Genomic DNA, 24559 nt, shown 5'->3' on the forward strand with positions numbered 1-24559 from the left:
TTCACCTATGAATATTACAGTACTGTATGTTGTACTCTGGATAGAGTACAAGATGTGGACTTGTAAGAGAGTGGTCAGCTATAATATACTGAGCCGTCATGATGAATCAGGCAGCCATCTTGTGGAAGTTAGGATACAGACTTAACTTTTAGAATAGAGTTAATATGATGTACTTTGGTCAATGTGTGTATACGTGATAATGTTGGTAAAAAGAACAAACTCATTAAAATGTCAAATGCATGAATTTATGGATCAAGCCTGAAAGTAGCGATAAGATTAATAACAGTAGCTAGAGAGAATATTGAATTCTATGAGTTTTAGTGTTTGGGGAAATGTTAATTAATGTCTTCGTATTATGTCATTATATTCTTTGTTGTGAACCACACGTTTCTCTAGAATTATCATGTAAACGCCTTCTAATTATGTAAACGTCCTCTGTGGCAAAATGCAGCTTTCTTTGTTAGCATTATGTATAAAAATCCCCTGTTACTGTTGCTCGGGGCCACTCCTCCGCCATCATGCCGCTGTGCCACACCTTGGCCAGGCTAAAGGGCCTTTTCACCACCAGACTTCACAGCGAATCTCTGCCCATCTGATTTTGTGTTTTTGCCTGCATACTTCAGCGTTCCTGATTATCTGTCCTGTTCTGCCGTGTATCTCTCAATAAACTTCCACCTCAGCTTGATAAGAAGATTGTTTACAACTTTTTCCGGCTCTTCCAGCTCTCTCAGTAAGAACTTTCTCTTACAGATACGTCCTGTTACTTAGCTTTGATAAAACTTCATTAATATAGGCCATGTATTTTGCATGGCTTCATGCAAATTGCTCTCCAATTTCTAAAGGACTTTTACTTATCATTCGGAAATATACCAAGCTACTGGCAATCCATAAAAAGAAAAACATCACTCAGGAACTGAAAAAACACATTTCACAGCCCTAGTAGGGACTGTAATGGCAGTAATCCGACCCCTAACCCAATTATCAAGGCTCTATTGCATAATTCAGAATTACATATTCAGTAATTTATGTTAAATGATCCATCTAAACTCACGTGTCTATTTTCCATGAGGCAAATGGTGAAACCCAGTATTTATGGTGCGTAGATATATACATCACTCTGCAGCAGGACCCTAAGATGTATGAGCGGTCCTAACATTAATGACTGAGGGGGTCTTTACAATTAGTTGTAGCTACAATTGAAAAATTTCCAACTTGAAGTGAATATTATCTGTTTTTTTCTACGTCATTCACTAAACTTAACAAAAGGTTCTGTTGCTCCTTCAGAGTCCTCACATGGATGTATCCGAACACTTCCATTGCCTTCTGACAAACATCTTGAATCTCTAATACCACTTGGTGGTTAAGATCTTTCCTCCACTTCTGAACAATTTTCACGGAGTCTGCAGCAAAGTTCATGAACCCTCTTTGCACTTTTTTGTGTTGATGGGTGATATTGTACAACCATTTTTGACGATCTTCATTTAGGCTTAGACCTGCAAATTTGTAGATCTTATCGACCATAGTAAATGGTTCCATAGCCAAGTCTTCATGCCGTATCATCATATAGTTTCCTTGCAAGGCTTCACCCGCTTGTCTGCTAAAATTGTTGATCGCTACTTGTGCTTCGCAAATTTTGGCCATAACTTGGGTGACAGTAGGCTTTGACTTTTTATTTTGCTGTTCCTTATCTTCTCTGACCACGATGAGATCCTCGTCATTCAGAAGATTAAAGTTTAATCGTGATAAAGCCACGGCCCGTGGGTCCCTTACCAGGTGAATGACTCTAAGGTCAAGATTGGCATCTTCTAAAAGTGGGACCAGAGAAGCAAGGTCTAGGACACGAACCGTCTTCAGAACCACATGACTGTGGACCTCACAAGACTCCTCCATCTTTTTTAAGGGAACATAACCACAACGTTGAAAACAAGTGGGTCGATCATACTCCTCAATTTTGTTTAAAGCTTTACAAGCAGGTGCTGAGCATAAAGCCCAACTCTCAGCCCAAAAAGGTAGATCAGAAATATACCGCCCACCTCGCGGAAGGTATTCATGTAAAGGAGACACATCACAACTGTATAATGACCGGAAAAGGTCTCTGATAGGATAATGCAATAGACTGGCCTTGTGATTGGGGAACTTGACCCAAACCATTCGTGCCGGCTCAAAGATGTAAAAAACATTAGGGTGATGGTTGAATATCTGGCCCAAAAAAGAGGAGCCAGATCTCCACGATGAAAGAATAAGAACATTAATGCGTTTTTCTTCATGGCCTTCAAAGTATAACTTGTATTTAAAAATCCATGCCGAGAAGATGAGAAGTGATACAGTGGAGAAGCGGAGGAGTGTAAGGCGGGGAGCCATGTTGTGGTTCATCTGTAATGAGAAAAAAAGAAGCCACTTTATAACAAAGATGTAATAATAATAACAGCATATTCTAGGCATAATGTAAAAACTCAAAATGTAAAAACTCCAGCTTCTCTTCCTGTCAATTTGAAGTGCGGTGAGGGGACTCTCTGAGAACTGGACCAAACAAAATAAACATGGGAAGAACCTGACACTTTTATTCATTATCCACAAAGTATGAGCATGTCCAAACTCTCCCCAACATTAGATGTCATAGAAAGAAAGGTTGGGTATGTTGGAGGGTATGTTGGATTTTCAGCATGACTGGTGATCGTTTCTGATCAAATGAGATAACCTGGCACCAGAGGAGAACAAATGCCAAGTAGACAGAGGGTATGTCTGTATAGAGTGGAAGGGATGAACTACTGATGACCAAATAACCATTTGGCAGACAAATATTGTAATTCTATGATGATGATGCTCTAGGAGTGCTGAACGCCGATGGAGAAAAACCGGCCACCAGAAGACTTCATCCTCTTCAAATTTATGTTAAGATCCTACAACTCTGACCTTCACCTCGCCAAATAGACCTACTTCACCACCCTGATCTCCTGACTAGCCAACAACCCCAAGAAACTTTTTGACACCTTTCACTCCCTCCTCAGGCCAAAAGCACAAGCTCCTATCTCAGACATTTGCGCAGATGACCTGGCCTCCTATTTTATAGAGAAAATAGATAATATCCGTCAGGAAATCCGCTCCCAACCACCAAGTGCTGTGATTCCCATCCCTACCTGCATTTCCCCTGGCTCATTTTCCACATTTGATCCCATCACAGAGGAAGAAGTCTCCAGACTCCTCTCTTCTTTTCGTCCGACTACATGCACTACCGACCCCATTCCCTCACATCTCCTCCAGTCTCTCTCTCCAGTCGTCACAACTCAACTAACTGCAATCTTTAATCTCGCCCTCTCATCGGGCATTTTCCCATCCTCCTTCAAAAACTCTATCATTACTCCATTATTAAAGAAACCTGCTCTCGACCCATCCTGCACAAACAGTTACAGACCAGTCTCCAATCTCCCCTTCATCTCTAAACTTTTGGAGCGCCTACTCTACTCCCGTCTTACCCGTTACCTCTCCACTCACTCACTCCTAGACCCTTCACAGTCTGGCTTCCGACCCCTACATTCGACTGAAACTGCACTCATCGAAGTTACCAATGACCTTCTGACAGCAAAATGTAACAGAGAACACTCGCTGCTCATTCTTCTCGACCTTTCTGCAACTTTCGACACTGTTGACCACCGTCTCCTACTCCATAGGCTCCAGTCACTAGGCATTAAGGACATCACTCTCTCCTGGTTCTCTTCCTATCTCTCTGACCACTCCTTCAGTGTTTTGTTCGATGGCTCCACGTCATCTCCTCTTCCTCTCGCTGTCGGGGTACCACAGGGCTCAGTCCTTGGCCCCCTCTCTTCTCTCTCTACACGGCTCCAATTGGACAGACCATCAGCAGATTTGGCTTTCAGTACCATCTTTATGCTGATGACACACAACTATACATGTCATCCCCCGACCTTACCCCCACTGTACTGCAGAACGCCAGTGACTGTCCGCAGTCTCCAACATCATGTCCGCTCTCTATCTGAAACTCAACCTCTCAAAAACTGAACTTCTTCTGCTCTCGCCATCTACTAACCTCCCTAAATCTGATATTTCCCTCTCCGTGGGTGGCACCATAATAACACCCCGGCAGCAGGCACGCTGTCTGGCCGTTATGTTTGACACCAATCTCTCCTTCACATCCCATATACAATCTCTTGCACGCTCTTGCCGCTTACACCTAAAGAACATCTCCAGAATTCGCCCTTTTCTCACCATGGAAACAACAAAAACCCTCACTGTCGCATTCATCCACTCCCACCTGGACTACTGCAACTCTCTATCATATGGCCTCCCCATTACTTTACTTTCCCCTCTCCAGTCCATACTTAATGCAGCAGCCAAGGTCATCCATCTGGCTAATCGGTACTCGGACGCGTCCGCTCTTTGCCAATCGTTACACTGGCTGCCCATTCATTATAGGATCAATTCAAAGTACTTGTTCTCACCCACAAAGCTCTCCACAGTGCGGCACCCCCCTACATCTCCTCCCTCTTTTCTGTCTATTGGCCTAGCTGACCGCTACGCGCTGCAAAAGACTTTCGACTAACCTCTGCACTAATCTGTACCTCCAACTCCCGACTCCAAGACTTCTCCCGCGTTGCGCCAATCCTCTGGAATGCTCTACCCCAACAAATTAGGGCTATCCACAATTTGCACAGTTTTAGGTGCTCCCTCAAAACACATCTGTTCAGAGCAGCCTATCACGTTCACTAATCAAAGTCATTTTATGTGTAAGTGTGCATCTGTAGCCCATTCACTATCTCTATCCCCCACCTTCTCAAGATGGCTCGACCATCATTGTAAATACATCATTGTAAATACACACCTGTACTTTGTATCTCCCCCACCTCATTGTAGATTGTAAGCTCTCGCGAGCAGGGTCATTTTATTTTACTTTAATTATTGTATTGTTAACATTGTTACTTATGACTTGTGTTTTGAAACTATTAAACTGTAAAGCGCTGCGGAATATGTTGGCGCTATATAAATAAAGACTTATTATTATTATTCTATGGGCAACACAGGCAGTGTAACCTGTTGTGGTCAAGAAGATGTGCCTATGAAATATATACAGTATAACAGATATATATATATATATATATACACAGGATATATATATATAATATATATTTATTATATATTAGCTGAAGAGCCTGGCGCTGCCCGGGCATAGTAACTAACGTTAGTTATAACAAATTATAATGATTATATCTATATACAGTGGGGCAAAAAAGTATTTAGTCAGTCAGCAATAGTGCAAGTTCCACCACTTAAAAAGATGAGAGGCGTCTGTAATTTACATCATAGGTAGACCTCAACTATGGGAGACAAACTTAGAAAAAAAAATCCAGAAAATCACATTGTCTGTTTTTTTTTCATTTTATTTGCATATTATGGTGGAAAATAAGTATTTGGTCAGAAACAAAATTTCATCTCAATACTTTGTGATATATCCTTTGTTGGCAATGACAGAGGTCAATCGTTCTCTGTAAGTCTTCACAAGGTTGCCACACACTGTTGTTGGTATGTTGGCCCATTCCTCCATGCAGATCTCCTCTAGAGCAGTGATGTTTTTGGCTTTTCGCTTGGCAACACGGACTTTCAACTCCCTCCAAAGGTTTTCTATAGGGTTGAGATCTGGAGACTGGCTAGGCCACTCCAGGACCTTGAAATGCTTCTTACGAAGCCACTCCTTCGTTGCCCAGGTGGTGTGCTTTGGATCATTGTCATGTTGAAAGACCCAGCCACGTTTCATCTTCAATGCCCTTGCTGATGGAAGGAGGTTTGCACTCAAAATCTCACGATACATGGCCCCATTCATTCTTTCATGTACCCGGATCAGTCGTCCTGGCCCCTTTGCAGAGAAACAGCCCCAAAGCATGATGTTTCCACCACCATGCTTTACAGTAGGTATGGTGTTTGATGGATGCAACTCAGTATTCTTTTTCCTCCAAACACGACAAGTTGTGTTTCTACCAAACAGTTCCAGTTTGGTTTCATCAGACCATAGGACATTCTCCCAAAACTCCTCTGGATCATCCAAATGCTCTCTAGCAAACTTCAGACGGGCCCGGACATGTACAGGCTTAAGCAGTGGGACACGTCTGGCACTGCAGGATCTGAGTCCATGGTGGCGTAGTGTGTTACTTATGGTAGGCCTTGTTACATTGGTCCCAGCTCTCTGCAGTTCATTCACTAGGTCCCCCCGCGTGGTTCTGGGATTTTTGCTCACCGTTCTTGTGATCATTCTGACCCCACGGGGTGGGATTTTGCGTGGAGCACCAGATCGAGGGAGATTATCAGTGGTCTTGTATGTCTTCCATTTTCTAATTATTGCTCCCACAGTTGATTTCTTCACTCCAAGCTGGTTGGCTATTGCAGATTCAGTCTTCCCAGCCTGGTGCAGGGCTACAATTTTGTTTCTGGTGTCCTTTGACAGCTCTTTGGTCTTCACCATAGTGGAGTTTGGAGTCAGACTGTTTGAGGGTGTGCACAGGTGTCTTTTTATACTGATAACAAGTTTAAACAGGTGCCATTACTACAGGTAATGAGTGGAGGAAAGAGGAGACTCTTAAAGAAGAAGTTACAGGTCTGTGAGAGCCAGAAATCTTGATTGCTTGTTTCTGACCAAATACTTATTTTCCACCATAATATGCAAATAAAATGAAAAAAAAACAGACAATGTGATTTTCTGGATTTTTTTTACTCAGTTTGTCTCCCATAGTTGAGATCTACCTATGATGTAAATTACAGACGCCTCTCATCTTTTTAAGTGGTGGAACTTGCACTATTGCTGACTGACTAAATACTTTTTTGCCCCACTGTATATAAAGCTGAGTGTATAGCCCCGCCCACTCCACATAGCCACATTCACTATAATATCCCACATCGTCCCGTCAGCCAGAGCCACCGGACTACTACCCCTAATATCCCACATCATCCCGTCAAAGCCACCTGACAACTACCCCTAATATCCCACATCATCCCATCAGCCAGAGCCACCGGACAACTACCACTAATATCCCACATCATCCCGTCACAGCCGCCGACTACTACCCCTAATATTCCACATCATCCAATCATCCAGAGCCACCGGACTACTACTTCTAATATCCCACATCATCCCATCAGCCAGAGCCACCGGACTACTACCCCTAAAATCCCACATCATCTCATCATCCAGAGCCCCACTGGACTACTACCCCTAATATCCCACATCATCCCGTCAGCCTGGGGTCAGAACCAGAGCGCTGAGTGGAACGGTCCTAACTTCCATACCGGGGATCCCTTTAAGAGAGGCCTGGCGTCAGAACCAGAGCGCTGAATGGATTTGCCCTGACTTCCATACCAATGATCCCTTTAATAGAAGCCTGGGGTGAGAATCAGAGCGCTGAGGGATTTACCCTAACTTCCATACCGGAGATCCCTTTAAGAGAGTCCTGGGGTCAGTACCAAAGTGCAGAGTGGATTTGCCCTAACTTCCATACCGGGGATCCCTTTAAGAGGGGCCTTGGGTCAGAACTAGAGCGCTGAGTGGATTTGCGCTATCTTCCATGCCGGGGACCCTTTAAGAAAGCCTGGGATCAGAACCTCAGAGCTGAATGGATTTGCCCTGACTTGCATACCAATGATCCCTTTATTAGAACCCTGGGGTCAGAATCAGAGCGCTGATGGATTTGCCCTAACTTCCGTATAGGAGATCCCTTTAAGAGAGCCTGGGGTCAGTACCAGAGCATTTGAAGGCAATTGCCCTGACTTCCATACCAGGGATCCCTTTAAGAAAGGCCTGGGGTCAGTACCAAAATGCAGAGTGGATTTGCCCTAACTTCCATACCAATGATCCCTTTAAGAGACCCAGGGGTCAAAACCAAAGCACTGAATGGATTTGCCCTAACTTCCATACCATTGATCCCTTTAAGAGAAGCCTGGGGTCAGTATCAGAGCAATGAGGGATTTGCCCTAACTTCCACACTGGAGATCCCTTTAGAAGGGAAGATGTGCCTATGGGGTGGAGGATGTGTGATGGGATATGGGCACGGGAGGGGGGGTTCATTTCTGTCAGGTGCTCTGCTCCTTTCTGGGGGGCAGACAATGGCTGGGAGCTTATGTTCCCGAAGATGCTAGATTTCTCCCACCATGTTAGTGTCTGCTGAGATGTTGTCAAATGGGAAAACTTGCTCATAGCAACCAATCACAGCTCAGCTTCTTTTAACCAGCTCTGGTGTAATGAGAGATACTTAGTGATTGGTTGCAAGAAAAACTGTTGCTCATAGCAGCCAATCACAGCTCAGTTTTTTTTGAACAGCTCTGGTGAAATGAAAGATGCTTCATGTTTGGTTGGTGATACACACACATTCATTTTTATATATAGAGATGTTATATCTACGGGATTGTGATCTGGATGTCCTCCAAGGTCATAAAAAGCAGGAAGTACAAAATACAGTAATAAAGGCAGCGTCAGCCACGATCCTGAAGAGGGAGGACATATTGCTGTGAGGAGGCGGAATTGGAATGGAAATAAGCTGCATAAAAGAAGAAATTTTATCGAAGAATTAGGAAAATCCCTAAGAAAAGTAAACCCTAGAAGTGAAAGAGACTCCACGGCCTCCACCAGCACAGCTACCAGCCAAAAAAGGAAGAGATGTAGCTTCTGTCCATTTTCTTGTGACAATAAAACAAATTTGACATGTGCTGGGTGTGCAAAATATCTATGTAAAGGACATGTGTTTTATTACTGTGTTCAGTGTAAAAATGCATGAACCTGTCCAACTTTTTTAGAGATAAAAAAGAAAAACTGAAGTTTTCATTATTTTTCATAACTTCCGGTATGGAAGTTAGGGTACTGTATATCCCTCAGCGCTCTGATTCTCACCCCAGGCTTCTATTAAATGGATCATTGGTATGGAAGTCAGGGCAAATCCACTCAGCGCTCTGGTTCAAAAGAAGCTGAGCTGTGATTGGTTGCTATGAGAAACAGTTTTCCTTGCAACCAATCACTAAGCATCTTTCATTTCAGGAGCGCTTTGGTTTTGAACCCAGGCCTCTCGTAAAGGGATCCCTGGTATGGAAGTTAGGACCATTCCACACAGCTCTGTGGTTCTGACCCCAGGGTCTCTTAAAGGGATCATTGGTATGGAAGATAGGGCAAATCCACTCTATGCTTTGGTACTGACCCCAGGCCTTTCTTAAAGGGATCTCCGGTATGGAAGTCAGGGCAAATCCATCCAGTGTTTTGGTTCTTACCCCAGGCCTCACTTCAAGGGATCCCCGGTATGGAAGTCTGGGCAATTGCCTTCAAATGATCTGGTACTGACCCCAGGTTCTCTTAAAGGGATCTCCTGTATGGAAGTTAGGGCAAATCCCTCAGCGCTCTGATTCTGACCCCAGGGTTCTATTAAAGGGATCATTGGTATGCAAGTCAGGGCAAATCCACTCAGCGCTCTGGTTATGATTGCAGGCTCTCTTAAAGGGATCACCGGTATGGAAGTGAGGGCAAATCCACTCTGTGCATTAGTACTGACTTCAGGCCTCTCTTAAAGGGATCTCCAGTATGGAAGTTAGGGTATATCCCTCAGCGCTCTGATTCTCACCCCAGGCTTCTATTAAATGGATCATTGGTATGGAAGTCAGGGCAAATCCACTCAGCGCTCTGGTTCTGACGCCAGGTCTCTCTTAAAGGGATCCCCGGTATGAAAGTTAGGACCATTCCACTCAGCGCTCTGGTTCTGATCCCAGGCTGATGGGATGATGTGGGATATTAGGGGTAGTAGTCTGGTGGCTCCGGCTGACGGGATGATGTGGGATATTAGTGGTAGTAGTCAGATGGCTCTGGCTGACGGGATGATGTGGGATATTAGGGGTAGTAGTCCACTGGCTTTGGCTGATGGGGTGATGTGGGATATTAGGGGTAGTAGTCCGGTGGCTCCAGCTGATGGGAAGATGTGGGATATTAGGGGTAGTAGTCCGGTGGCGCTGGCTGACGGGATGATGTGGGATATTATAGTGAATGTGGCTATGCGGAGTGGGTGGGGCTCAGGGGTGGATTAAGGGTAGCCAGGGCCCGGGGCAGTTCAGACTCTGTGGGCCCCCCTCGTCACGTGACGGGGGTCACGAATCGTAGAGCCACACTCTACATAGAGAATAATGGGGCCTCCAGCACCGACCTCCACCCGCAGAGCCACACTCTACATAGAGAATAATGGGGCCTCCAGCACCGACCTCCACCTGCAGAGCCGCACTCCACATAGAGAATAATGGAGACTCCAGCACCGACCTCCACCTGCAGAGCCCCACTCCACATAGAGAATAATGGAGCCTCCAGCACCGACCTCCACCTGCAGAGCCCCACTCCACATAGAGATTAATGGAGCCTCCAGCACCGACCTCCACCCGCAGAGCCCCACTCCACATAGAGAATAATGGAGCCTCCAGCACCGACCTCCACCCGCAGAGCCGCACTCCACATAGAGAATAATGGAGCCTCCAGCACCGACCTCCACCCGCAGAGCCGCACTCCACATAGAGAATAATGGAGCCTCCAGATACGACCTCCACCCGCAGAGCCCCACTCCACATAGAGAATAATGGAGCCTCCAGCACCTACCTCCACCCACAGAGCCGCACTCCACATAGAGAATAATGGAGCCTCCAGCACCGACCTCCACCCGCAGAGCCGCACTCCACATAGAGAATAATGGAGCCTCCAGCACCGACCTCCACCCGCAGAGCCGCACTCCACATAGAGAATAATGGGGCCTCCAGCACCGACCTCCACCCGCAGAGCCGCACTCCACATAGAGAATAATGGAGCCTCCAGCACCGACCTCCACCCGCAGAGCCGCACTCCACATAGAGAATAATGGAGCCTCCAGCACCGACCTCCACCCGCAGAGCCGCACTCCACATAGAGAATAATTGGGCCTCCAGCACCGACCTCCACCCGCAGAGCCACACTCCACATACATGGCTGCTCTCAGTGCTCTGTGCTGTGCGCACAGGACCTGTGATGAGGTCACAGGAGGGGAGGAGACAGGGGTCACATGATCGCAGGCCCTGACACCTTACCTCCTGTGATCTCATCACAAGCCTTTGCACGCTACCAGCAGCATCAGCGTTCACGCTACTTGTAGATGCTGCTGGTAGCAGAGCACATAATGCCGCCCCCACGGTCACTCACTTTTAGGTGGGGAGAAGATGGAGTGCCATTGCAGCAGCCAGCAGGAATGTGGTGGGGGCCCCCTTAGAAGCTCTTGTGGTGGGGGCCCCGGGGCTGAAGCCCCGCCTGCCCTGCCTTTAATCCGGCCCTACGCGGTGGCGGATTATAATGGGGCAATTTACTGGCCTGGGCTGTGGGCCCCTTAACCCCACTGGGCCCGGGGCAACTGCCCAAATTGACCTCATTATAATCCGCCACTGGTGGGGCTATATGGGTCACCCTCCCAGGGCTGTGGGGTACTCGGTACCGGGCTGGTGTCAGCGGGATGTGTCACAGCAGCAGTGACACAGTCCGTGGCCCTGGGCGCCCAAGTAATAGGGGAGATTGAATGGTGGAATGTAGTTGATTAAATGAATAGTTCGTGACGCCACCTGTGGTGTTCGGCAAGTGAGATGTTAAGCTGACGCTGCATGCAGATCCACTGGGATTGATGGTATGGTGCAGCAAAGATGTAAAAGCTCCCCACAGATGAAGCTGTAGTCCCAGGGCAGTGTAGATGTGGTTGGCATGGGGATGTAGCAGTGCCGAAAGGATAGGAAGCAGACAAAGACACAGCGGGGTGCAACTTCTGTACCTTTACTTGATAAATGCAGTCCAGGGTCCTGATTACAGATGGTACCGGAGCAGGGTAACCTGGAAGCAGCTCAGGGATTCTCTCTCAGCAGATGGGCTGTGCAGTCTCTTTCCTAGCGCTTATTTGAGTGAAGTACTCCTAGTACTGAATTACACTGAAGTTCCTCCTAATTCTCTTCTACTAGCACTCCTCGTATGGCAAACAGCTGTAGCCACTATTCCTCTCTTGGCTGACTCCGTGCTGTTGTGCAGTGAGTCTTAGATGGGGGTAGGGCATTTACAGCCTCCTACTCCTCTGGTGTCTGTTGCAGGACCATTAGTGTCTGTACAACCATGGAGACCAGGCTCCAGTTCATACGCTCTCACTGGAGATGAGCCTTTGCTCTCCGCTCGATCTCCGTGCTTCCCCCTCACGTCTGCACACTTCACCCTCCTCACACTAACTGACCACTCCCTCCTCTTGGCCCTCTGAGAGCATTCCTCCCCTCAATTCTGGTTCAGCGTCCCCCCTGCTGGCCTGGAGTGGAACTGTGCTGCATATATCGGTTAACTGCGAGAGAGACCCTTCACTGCTTCCAAGCCTGGCATTACCCTCCCTGGAGGAAGGCAAAGCCACTGTGGTGGCCATACTCCTGGGGGCGCCACATTCCCCCCTAGTGCAAGTCAGCACTCCTGGGCTGAACAAAACATGAAAAACATATAAACAGTTAAACAAGGTGAACAATTATAATTGTACAAGATTTGAAAAAAAGGAAAAAAGTTACAAAAACCAAGAGCTCCAAAAATAGTCCTATGATGATAAGTCCAGCATCAATGTCTATGGTGCATTCCTAGGCAAATGGTGAACTAATTACAAAGAAAGTTTTTGACCACACATAGTCCTGTGGTTCAGTGTTCATAAAACAAGGAAAATTCAGAGGAAACTCTTACAGATTATCTGTAGGCACAAAGCTTGAGAACAGTTACATATATTGCAACATTTACATTTACTCATCTATACACGATATCTGATGGGCGGTATACCTTGTGTACGGGTAGACCTGCGTAACACTGGTGTGACTGGGGACCTCACTGGTTGCCTGGTGTTAACTACTGGTGTAGTGTGTGATGTACTGGATACACTACTGGTGGTTCTATGTAACACAGGGATACTAGATTGTCTAGGAACTCTTAGACTCACCATGTGTATAACAGATTCACCACTGGCAGGGCGAGGACTTTCCGGTTCCACTGCTGGTATGGCATCTGCTACCTGAACTTCCTGATTCTCAGAGTTCTCTTGAGTCACTTCATCTTGTGCTCACCAGTTGGGGGAAGGTCAACACTGGCACCACTATGGCATCATTCACTTTAGTCCAATTTGCAGGGAATTCTCCAAGTATAGTGTTGACCTTTTCTTCTTCTATGGGTTGAATGCTATTTTGTTCTTCCATTCTTTCTCTTAACTGGTCAGGGCATAATTTCAAATGATCCCTTGATACTGCTGCTGAGGTTTCTCCTCCGCCTTTACTAATAAGGCACACCTTGGTATTGTCAAAGTTTGAGGGTAGAATGGTATAGGGTTCAGCTTCCCATTGGTCATCCAATTTATGCAGTCTTCTTTTCCTCTTGAGGACTTGTTCTCCTGGTGGCAAGGGGACTGCAGGTGCATGCTGGTTGTAGTGCCTTTCTTGTTTTTGTCTTGCCTGAGCTAGACTCTTCTCCACACACTCTTGTACTCTTCTGTACTGTTGTTGTCTTTCTGCATCCCAGTCAGCATCTGGTGACGTTACTCCAGGTGTCAGGACTCCCATGTCCAAATCAATAGGCAGCTTACCAGGTCTTGCTCTCATTAGGTAGGCTGGGGTAGAGTTGGTGGAATTCACTGGAATATGGTTGCAGAGGTCTACCAGATCTGGCAAGTTTTCTGGCCACAGATTTCTCTCCTCCAAAGGCAATGTCTTCAGTAGGTCAATCACTACCTGGTTCATCTTCTGACACATGCCATTGGTCTGTGGATGATAAGGGGTTGTCCTGATCTTCTTGCAACCATACAAGTTACAGAATTCCTGGAACACTTCTGCCTCGAAAGCCAGACATTGATCAGTAAGTACTCTCTCGGGATATCCATGTGGTCTGCAAAAGTGCTGTTGGAAGGCTCTGGCTGCTGTCCTGGCTGTTTGATCTTTGACAGGCACAACTACCAGGAATCGTGATTAGTGGTCCACGATGGTAAGAGCATAGATGTAGCCTGACCGGCTTGGAACCAGCTTCACATGGTCCAGGGCTACCAACTCGAGTGGCTGTTTGGTTACTATTGGCTGCATAGGAGCTCTCTGGCTGTTTCGATCCTTTCTGTGCAGGTTACATTGTCCACACTCTCGGCACCACTTTTCAATGGCTTTCCTCATACCAGCCCAGTAGAATCACTCCCGAAGCAATGCTTCCAACTTTTTCCATCCGAAGTGTCCAGCTCCATTGTGGTATGCTTCCAAGACCATTGATGCCTCTCTCTTTGGGACCACCACCTACCAGACCAGCTCATGAGTGCGGGCATTGATACTCCTCCGACACAGCTTTCCTTCATAGATGAACAGCCAACCTCTTTCCTTCCACAACTGCTGGGTTTCTTCAGGAGTATCCGACTCTGGGCGTGAGTCAGCTTGTGACAGTAGCTCCTTCACCAGGCGGACTGCGGGGTCATCATCCTGAGTTTCTGCCCAGTCATGATGGGGCAATGGATTTAGAGTGGCTTCTTTCAAGCCAGACCGTCTGTTTCTCACTCCTTGAGCACGTTGGGCCGCAAGTGGCCGGTGGAAGGGAGGTAACTCTATTTCTTCAAGAGCCTCAGGGTCTTCTCCTGCATCTGGCAGATTAGGCATTCTGGACAGCGCATCAGCATTGGCATTCTTGCGCCCTGCTCGGTACTTGATGGTAAATTCATAGATAGCCGAGCCATCCACCGCTGTTCCAGTGCACCCAGTTTTGCAGTTTCCAAGTGAGTCAATGGGTTGTTGTCCATGAAGATAGTAAACTTTGCTGAAGCTAGTTAATGCTTGAATCTTTCAGTGACAGCCCAGACTATGGCAAGGAACTCCAGCTTGAAGGAACTGTAGTTGTCAGGGTTCCTTTCAGTGGGACGCAGCTTCCTGCTGGCATAGGAGATCACTCTTTCTTTTCCATTCTGTACCTGTGACAGTACTGCTCCCAGTCCCACGTTGCTGGCATCAGTATACAACACAAACGGTTTGTCATAATCTGGGTAGGCCAGAACTTCATCTCCTGTGAGAGTCATCTTCAGTCGGGTGAAGGACCTCTCCAACTCCTCAGTCCATTCAAAGGTGGAACTTTTCTGTTTGGCTTTCTTGGACCGTCCCACCAGAAGATTTTGCATAGGAGAGGCTATCTCCGTGAAGCCTTTGATGAATCTTCGGTAGTAACCTATCAGTCCAAGAAATTGGCGTACTTCATGGAGGTTGCTGGGCTTCGGCCAGTCCCGGATGACTGTGACTTTGTCCGGATCTGGTGCCACACTTTCTGCACTCACCACATGTCCGAGGTACTGTACCTTGGGCTTCAGGAGGTGGCATTTGGAAGGCTTCACCTTGGGGCCAAAATTGGACAAGGCTTCAAACACCTCAGCCAGGTGTTCCAGATGGTCTTCATAAGTCTTGGAGAAAACAATGACATCATCAAGGTACAACAGGACTGTCTCAAAGTTCATGTGTCCCAGGCAGCATTCCATCAGCCGTTGAAATGTTCCTGGGGCATTGCCGAGCCCAAATGGCATATTGTTGAACTCACAGAGACCCATTGGGGTGGTAAATGCTGTTTTCTCCTTGTCTGCCTCTGCCACGGGAACCTGCCAATACCCACTAGTGAGATCCAAGGTGGAAAAGTAGTTAGCAGTTTTAAGTGCAGCTAAGGACTCTTCAATTCTAGGTAATGGGTAGGCATCTTTATGTGTAATGCTGTTAATTTTCCTGTAATCAACACACATTCTCATGGTACCATCCTTTTTCTTTACAAAAACTATTGGAGCTGCCCAGGAGCTACAACTTTTTCTGATAACCCCAGCTTCCTTCATCTCTCTCAACATACCTTTATCACATTGGCATTGTGTTGTGGGTATAGGCCGGTATCTTTAATTTATGGGTGGATGATCTCCAGTGGGGATACAATGTTGAACCCCTTTTGCCTTCCCAAAATCTAGGGGGTGTTTACTGAATACCCGCTCATATTCCTGGGTCACCCTGTAAACCCCATTTTTCTGGTATGACGGTGTAGAGTCAGTCCCCACCTGCAGTTGCTGGCACCACTCCTCTAGCTGCTTTACAGAGCCATTGTCCTCCACCTGGTCGGATGAGATCAAGGGCTCTGCTGCCTGCATTGCATTATTACTTACAGTGAGCAGCTTAGCAACTGTGGTGTACCGAGGTATTGTGGCCTCCTCCTCCCCACAATTCAAAAGGAGTACAGGTACTCTCCCTTTACATACATCAACCACCCCTCTGGCTGTCAGGACAGTGGGCCTGCTATCAGAATATACTGGTCCTACCAATGCCTGGTAATCTTTCCCTCTGAGGCCTATGGCTGCCCGACACCAAATCAACATTTCAAATCTGGGGGGTATTGCAATGGGGAAAGCATCACTCACTGTGACACTACCAATTTCTCCGCCAGAGAGTTCTACCTGTTGTCTTTGCATCAGGGTCTTGATCTCCTTCTGCAGGACTCGTTGTTCACTGGAACCAGCAGTCTCAGCCACCTGATGCAACAAGACAATAACCTCGGAAAGACAATTTTCAATTACATTTGTTCCAAGAGTCATCATGGGATTACATTCTCGTTGATCAATATCCACAACTATCAGACCTTGAGATTTCAACTCCACCCTCCCCACTTTAACAGTAATTTCTTTACATCCCACTTGTGGTAGAGACTGACCATTACTGGCATCTACTGTTAGTTCATCACTTGGGCCACGGGTGAGTTCAGAGTCAGCCCAATACCTCTTATAAAGGATATAGGGCATAGTGGTCACCTGGGAGCCAGTGTCCAGCAAAACATTCATGGGGATGCCGTCAATCACCACTAGAAGGATCGGTCTCCCTCCAACATACTTGGCTAGCCAGTTCCTTGGACCTTGTGGTCCTACTCCTGGGGGTTGGTCCTCTGCCCCAGGGGTTGCTCATTTAAAGGACAGAATCTTGCAAGATGACCTGCCTTGTAGCAGCGACGACAGATGGGACGTCCGTCCTGGTCATAGTGGTCGGTGCTCCTCCCTCGGAGTGGCGGGGCTCTCCTCTTCCGGAGCCACGCGATATCCTCTGGACTGGAAGCAAGCTGGATCTTCTCTTTGGAGGACACCTGCAGGGATTGCACGGTTTTCGTAAATGCAGCCATACCTTTGGTCAACTCCTGGACGTGGAGACGCAGCTCTTCTGTTGGATCTTTATCCAGAGTCTGTGCATCAGCCTCTACAGGGATGGAAGGGAAAGATGTTGCTTCCTGATGGTAGGTGATCGCTGGGTGCCTAGGGAGCGCTGGACATCTGTCAGTGGATTCCTGCAGTACCCGAAGAGCCCTGTCCTTAAAATGAGAAAAGTCCAGGTCAGGGTCTTGTAGGGTTATGATGCACAGCTGTGCTCTGTGGGTACTGGATAGGAGTCCTTCAATGAACTGTTCCTTTAACAGCTTGTCTTCCTCTTTCACACTGTCAGGATCTATTTGTTTTACTGCTCGCAGCGCCTCCTGCAGGTTAAGAGCATAGTCCTGTATACTGTCCTGCACTTTCTGTTTGCATCCAAAGAACCTCATCTTGATTTCAGCTGCGGTGCGGGTGTCAAAGGTGCTTTTCAGCTCGGCCAAAATCTTTTTAACAGTCTCTTTATCAGTGTCCTGCCAGGCTTTTACTTCTCTCTGTGCTGCACCTGTTAGCTGCCCAATCAGGATGTTCACCTTCTGGCTTTCAGATAGAGGATACACCTCAAACAAACTGCACAGTCTCTCTTTAAATTCACTCAGGGTATGTGACTCACCCGAGTACTGCAGTAGCCAGGCCGCTCCCGGTATGTAGGGCATAGACAGCGGCATTATGGGCACCGCTGCTACTCCTTACGGTGCTGAGGGGTTGGCGGCGGCGTCTGCCGCTGCATTGCTGCGTGGCGCAGACACTCTCTTCCCCCCTAGTTAACGTTAGCCAGGGCCGGGGGTTGTGTGAGCTTACCGGCGGCCGCTTCGCAGGCCCGATGCTCCGGGCTGTAGGTCTCAGCTCCTCCCACTTCTCATGCACTGTCCTCTCTTCCCGCGCGGCACTTAACTTTTTCGCGCTCTGCGGCAGGCTCAGCCCACGAAGGCCCGCCTCTTTTGGTTCCCGCGCGCGCCAAGTAGCGCGGCAATGGCGGCAATTGTTGCCAACACAGTCTTTTACACAAACACAGTCTATGGCACACAGGACCCGGGGGTACTGGGCTCCATAATCCTGTTCATGACACCAAGTTGGGTCACCCTCCCAGGGCTGTGGGGTACTTGGTACCGGGCTGGTGTCAGCGGGATGTGTCACAGCAGCAGTGACCCGGTCCGTGGCCCTGGGCGCCCAAGTAATAGGGGAGATTGAATGGTGGAATGTAGTTGATTAAATGAATAGTTCGTGACGCCACCTGTGGTGTTCGGCAAGTGGGATGTTAAGCCGACGCTGCATGCAGATCCACTGGGACTGATGGTATTGTGCAGCAAAGATGTAAAAGCTCCCCCAGAGGTGAAGCTGTAGTCCCAGGGCAGTGTAGATGTGGTTGGCACGGGGATGTAGCAGTGCCGGAAGGGTAGGAAGCAGACAAAGACACAGCGGGGTGCAACTTCTGTACCTTTACTTGATAAATGCAGTCCAGGGTCCTGATTACAGATGGTACCAGAGCAGGGTAACCTGGAAGCAGCTCAGGGATTCTTTCTCAGCAGAAGGGCTGTGCAGTCTCCTTCCTAGCGCTTATTTGAGTGAAGTACTCCTAGTACTGGGTTACACTGAAGTTCCTCCTAATTCTCTTCTACTAGCACTCCTCGTATGGCAAACAGCTGTAGCCGCTATTCCTCTCTTGGCTCACTCTGTGCTGTTGTGCCACCGAGTCTTAGATGGGGGTAGGGCATTTACAGCCTCCTACTCCTCTGGTGTCTGTTGCAGGACCATTAGTATCCGTACAACCGTGGAGACCAGGCTCCAGTTCATGCGTCTCACTGGAGATGAGCCTTTCCTCTCCGCTCGATCTCCGCGCTTCTCCCTCATGTCTGCACACTTCACCCTCCTCAACTGACCACTCCCTCCTCTTGGCCCTCAGAGAGCACTCCTCCCCTCAATTCCAGTTCAGAGTCCCCCTGCTGGCCTGGAGTGGAACTGTGTTGCATGTATAGGTTAACGGTGAGAGAGACCCTTCACTGCTTCCAAGCCTGGCATTACCCTCCCTGGAGGAAGGCAAAGCCACTGTGGCGGGCATACTCCTGGGGGCGCCACATTTGCCCTCAGCTTTAAATATATACATATAATCATTATAATTTGTAACTGTAGTTAGTTACTATACCCGGGCAGTACTGGGCTCTTCAGCTAGTTATAAATATTAAACATTAATGGAAGCTGATAAAGTAAAATCGACTGTATTATATCCCGGGTCCTACATGCTAGGTGCACTATTGCTTTGTGATAGTCGAGTCCGTTGAGAAAAAGCAGAACACACATTGTCCCCCTGCTGGGACCTCCAGCGATCATCAATGATCTATTAGGAGACCTGATGATAAGTATTTGATTTCCCTGCAGCGCCACCATGGGTGATATGAAGTATTACACAGAGCCCATCCTCTCACTGTATAATGTAAGACAGTTGCGGTTCTTTCCATGTACACCTATCATGTTACTATTCCAAAGACAGAAATTACCACTATGATGTGTCTCATCCACAGGACCCTGATAAAATAGAAAAAACCTATACTCACCTCCCGTGCCAGTGCAGTTCCCAGTGGTGTCAGCACTCGGGGTCCCAGAGCTCTTGTGTGGTTGTTGTGACACGTTATGACCGGAGTCATTGGGAGGTGAATATAGGTTTTTTATTTTATCAGGGCAAAACATTTTGTTCAAGAAGAGATTGTCTTAGTTGTGGACAACACCTTTAAACATTCTGTAACTTAACTGCTCTTACTGTAAAGAACTCTTCCTGTAGTAACAAATTAATAAGACATATCCTCTAGTTTAGTCCATTGCATCACATTTATTTATTAGTTGCCCCCTCTAAACCCTCTGCAGTTGGAACCAAGCTTCTTTCAAGCAGTAAATGTAGATACCATCCTTAATATCCTTCATTATGCGTAGTATTGGTGGAGAATTATTATAGCTTCATTCATAATGCTTTTGGAGCAGTCATGAGAAAAAAAAGTCTAACTTATTTTATGAATTCTGTCTTAGAATCTCGTGTTTAAACTTTCTGTCTTTTAATTTCTCTTACTGTAAAGAACCTTTTTCTGCAGAAATGATTAAATTACTTTTGCTGCTCCAAACATAAGATATATTCTGTAGTTTACTCCATTGCATCGGATTTATGAACTAGTTGTTCCCTCTGAAACTTCACCCATTGCAACCAAACCTTTTTAAAGCCCTAAATGTAGATATCACCATTAACATCCTATCAGTCGTCCTGCGCTGCATCATTGAAAAATGTTAATATATCGATACCCTTCAAACTTTAGGAGCTGCCATGAGATTAAAGTCTAGCCTATTTTGTGGGCCCTGGCTTTGTATCTGCTATTGCTAACTAGAGTTGAGCGATACCGTCCGATACTTCAAAGTATCGGATCGGAATGGATCGGCCGATCTTTAAAAAAAGTATCGGTATCGCCGATGCCGATACCGGAAGTCCCATTCAAGTCTATGGGTCATCTGATGCTGCAGTTCTCTACCCAAGATCGTCGTGGGACACACTCGTGGACTGCTTCAGATCGTGGGTGAGTATTTTTGTGGTTTGTTATGTTAATATTTATTCCGGAAAAGACAATGGCTTCGGGGAACAATGTGACAAGTATTGGTAAGTATGTTACTCTATGTTATATGTACTGTATGTCTATGTATGTATTGTATGAATGTATTGTATGTATGTAGTATATATGTGGTATGTATGTAGCATGTAGTATGTATGTAGTATGTATGTAGCATGCATGTAGCATGCAGTATGTATGTAGCATGCATGTAGTATATATGTAGTATGTATGTAGCATGTAGCATGTATGTAGTATGTATGTGGTATGTATGTAGCATGTAGTATGTATGTAGCATGCATGTAGTATGTATGTAGCATGCATGTAGTATGTATGTAGTATGTATGTGGTATGTATGTAGTATGTATGTAGCATGCAGTATGTATGTAGCATGCATGTAGTATATATGTAGTATGTATGTAGCATGTAGTATGTATGTAGCATGCATGTAGTATATATGTGGTATGTATGTAGTATGTATGTAGCATGCAGTATGTATGTAGCATGCATGTAGTATATATGTAGTATGTATGTAGCATGTAGTATGTATGTAGCATGCATGTAGTATATATGTGGTATGTATGTAGTATGTATGTAGCATGTAGTATATATGTGGTATGTATGTAGTATGTATGTGGTATGTATGTAGCATGTAGTATGTATGTAGCATGCATGTAGCTAGCATGTAGTATGTATGTAGCATGCATGTAGCATGCATGTAGTATGTATGTAGCATGCATGTAGTATGTATGTAGTATGTATGTAGTATGTATGTAGCATGTATGTAGTATATATGTAGTATGTATGTAGCATGTAGCATGCATGGTTGTCTTAGAATAAGGACTGTTTTTTTGTCCGAAACGCGTCCAACTACACGTCCTGATGCGTCTCTTATCATGATGGAGAATCTTATGATTTTTTTAAATTTTGGAATAAAGGAATAAAAATTTTTTTAATCTAATTACTGATCTGGAATCTGGAAAATTTTTTTCCATATTAAGCATGCATGTAGTATGTATGTGGTATGTATGTAGCATGTAGCATGCATGTAGTATGTATGTAGCATGTAGTATGTATGTAGTATGTATGTGGTATGTATGTAGCATGTAGTATGTATGTGGTATGTATGTAGCAAGTAGTATGTATGTAGCATGCATGTAGTATGCATGTAGTATGTATGTAGTATGTATGTAGCATGCATGTAGTATGTATGTAGCATGCATGTAGCATGCATGTAGTATGTATGTAGTATGTATGTAGCATGCATGTAGTATATATGTAGTATGTATGTAGCATGTAGTATGTATGTAGTATTTTTTTTTTTTTTTTTTTTTTTAACATTTAACACATTAGCCGGATGATGGGACTACTACTGTCCCATCATTGGCTAATGTGTCAATCACTGTCATGGTAGCAGGCATCGCCAGATGGGACTTGTTGTCCCATCGGACGATGCTTGCACAGACCCCCGGACATCAGCACAGCCCCCCGGCAGGCCGGCACAGCCCCCCGGCAGGCCGGTACAGACCCCCACAGGGTGCACAGACCACCGGCAGGCCGGCACAGCCCCCCGGCAGGCCGGTACAGACCCCCACAGGGTGCACAGACCACCAGCAGGCCGGCACAGCCCCCCGGCAGGCCGGTACAGACCCCGGGCAGTCCACACAGCCCCCCGGCAGGCCGGCAGAGACCCCCGGAAGGCCCGAAATGACGGCGCATCATGATGCGCACACACCGCGCATCATGATGACGTCAGGCTGTCAATCATTTTGAACTTCCGATTCCGATGCCGAATTCCGATATTGAAAAAATATCGGAAGTCGGTATCGGAATTCCGATACAGCAAGTATCGGCCGATACCCGATACTTGCGGTATCGGAATGCTCAACACTATTGCTAACTCTTGTGGTTAAAAATTCCCTAATATGATTGCTCTTACTGTAAAGAACCCTCTTCTATGGTAATAATTAAATCACTTTACCTCCAAGCGCAAGATACATCCCTTAATTTAATCCATCACATCACATTTATTGGAGTCCTCTCACAATGGAGATATTTACCTATGTTCATGATCTCTATACTAAAAAGTCTCAATGTGTAAGATGTCCAATAGTATTCAGTAAAGAAGGACGGTGCCATGCACACGTACAGACAATAAATCATGAGGTATAAAAATCTATATATAAAAAAGGAAGCCATAACTATGTGCAATAAAGTGCAATGTGTAGTGTCATACTGGTAAACTAGCTCACAGGAAAAGCATCATATGGGAATGAAGACCCACATGCTTCGCTACAGAAGGTGGTTCCATCAGGAGTCAGCCACATGAAGAACCCACCTCCTGTAGCGATACGTTAGCTAATTTTCTTGGGTGCCCTTTATTGCACATAGTTATTGATTATTTTTTATCTCCTGTTTATGCTGCATTATTTATTGTCTGTACATGTATATCGCACCTATCTTAATTACTTATTACTACGCAACATCACTGTAGAGGCAGTGTCCATTCACACCTATCTCAGAAATGCACCACATTTACATGGCTCCATTGGTCATCATGCCAGATATATGGGTTGTATCCCAGTGCCAGTTTTTGGTCTTTGGAACAGGTTTTGGCGCAATGTTAAAGGGAAGTTGTCAGTAGGTTTGGCCGATATAAGATACGGCCACTGCCTTTCAGGGATTATCTACAACATTCTGTAATGCGATAGATAATCCCCGGATCCGACCTGAAAGATAAGAAAATTAACTTTTATTATACTCACCCAGGGGGCGGGCTGGTGCGGTCCGGTCCAATGGGTGTCGCAGGTCCAGGTCCGGCGCCTCCCATCTTCTTGCGACGCTGCCCTCCTGCTTGCTTTGCTGTTCTCCGGCCCTATTGAGGGCAGAACAAAGTACTGCAGTGCGGAGGCGCTGGGCCTCTCTGACCTTTCCTGGCACCTGCGCACTGCAGTACTTTGCTCTGCCCTCATCAGGGCAGATAAGTACGCCTGCGCAGGAGCGCGATGCCGAGAGCCGTAAAGCAAGCAGAAGGGCGACGATCATGGGAAGATGAGAGGAGCCGAACCTGGACCTGCAACGGACCAAACCGCCCCCCCGGGTGAGTATAATAAAACTTATTTTTCTTATCTTTCAGGTCGGATCAGGGGCTTATCTACAGCATTACAGAATGCTGTAGATAAGCCCTGAAAGGCAGTGGCTGTATCTTATAACGGCCAAACCTGGTGACAGGTTCATTTTAAATGTTTCAATTTGTCTTGGCTCTGAGGGATTTTCCTCCATTCTTCCTTGAAAAATTCTCCCCATTCTGTGAGATTCCTGGGTCATCCTATATCCTCTTCTATTTTGAGGTCTAGCCAGAGATTTTCAATAATGTTCAGATCAGGGGACTGTGAGGGTCGTCGTAAAACCTTGGGCACATTTTGGCACACTTCATTGCCACACCACTTTTTTTCCCTATGTTCTTGAATCATTTTATATCACTAATTGGACCTTTTTGTCTCTTCCCGCCCTCTGTCAAAAGAGAAGTGTAAAGAATCATCTCACCTTTTTTCCAACCTGGCTAGTAATCCTTCATGGCTCCCTGGTCTGCTGGAGACTTGTCCTGTATTTCTGGCATATTGTGCCTTTTACTTGTTCAGTTGCATTCAATCCCTTGGAAACTGAATTCTGAAATCTAAAGACGTCAATACAAAGAGATTTATAATGCCACCGGTGGAGGAACCTGCCTGAGGGCATATTCCACTTCCTTCATATTAACGACCTTTG

General features: G+C 46.3%; 1 protein-coding gene across 1 annotated transcript; it reads right to left on the reverse strand.

Annotated features, from left to right (window-relative positions):
* Positions 1 to 223: 223 nt before the first annotated feature.
* Positions 224 to 24559, reverse strand: LOC141073829 (carbohydrate sulfotransferase 4-like). Its single transcript, XM_073561295.1, has 2 exons — positions 24338 to 24559; positions 224 to 2373 (listed from the first exon to the last, which is right to left on the reverse strand). The coding sequence occupies exon 2, from the start codon at positions 2371 to 2373 to the stop codon at positions 1225 to 1227; it is 1149 nt and encodes a 382-aa protein (XP_073417396.1). The 5' UTR covers positions 24338 to 24559; the 3' UTR covers positions 224 to 1224.

Source organism: Dendrobates tinctorius, unplaced genomic scaffold (genome assembly GCF_039654945.1).
Source record: "Dendrobates tinctorius isolate UK_male_01 unplaced genomic scaffold, ASM3965494v1 ptg000315l, whole genome shotgun sequence".
In the NCBI taxonomy this organism is placed as follows: domain Eukaryota; kingdom Metazoa; phylum Chordata; class Amphibia; order Anura; family Dendrobatidae; genus Dendrobates; species Dendrobates tinctorius.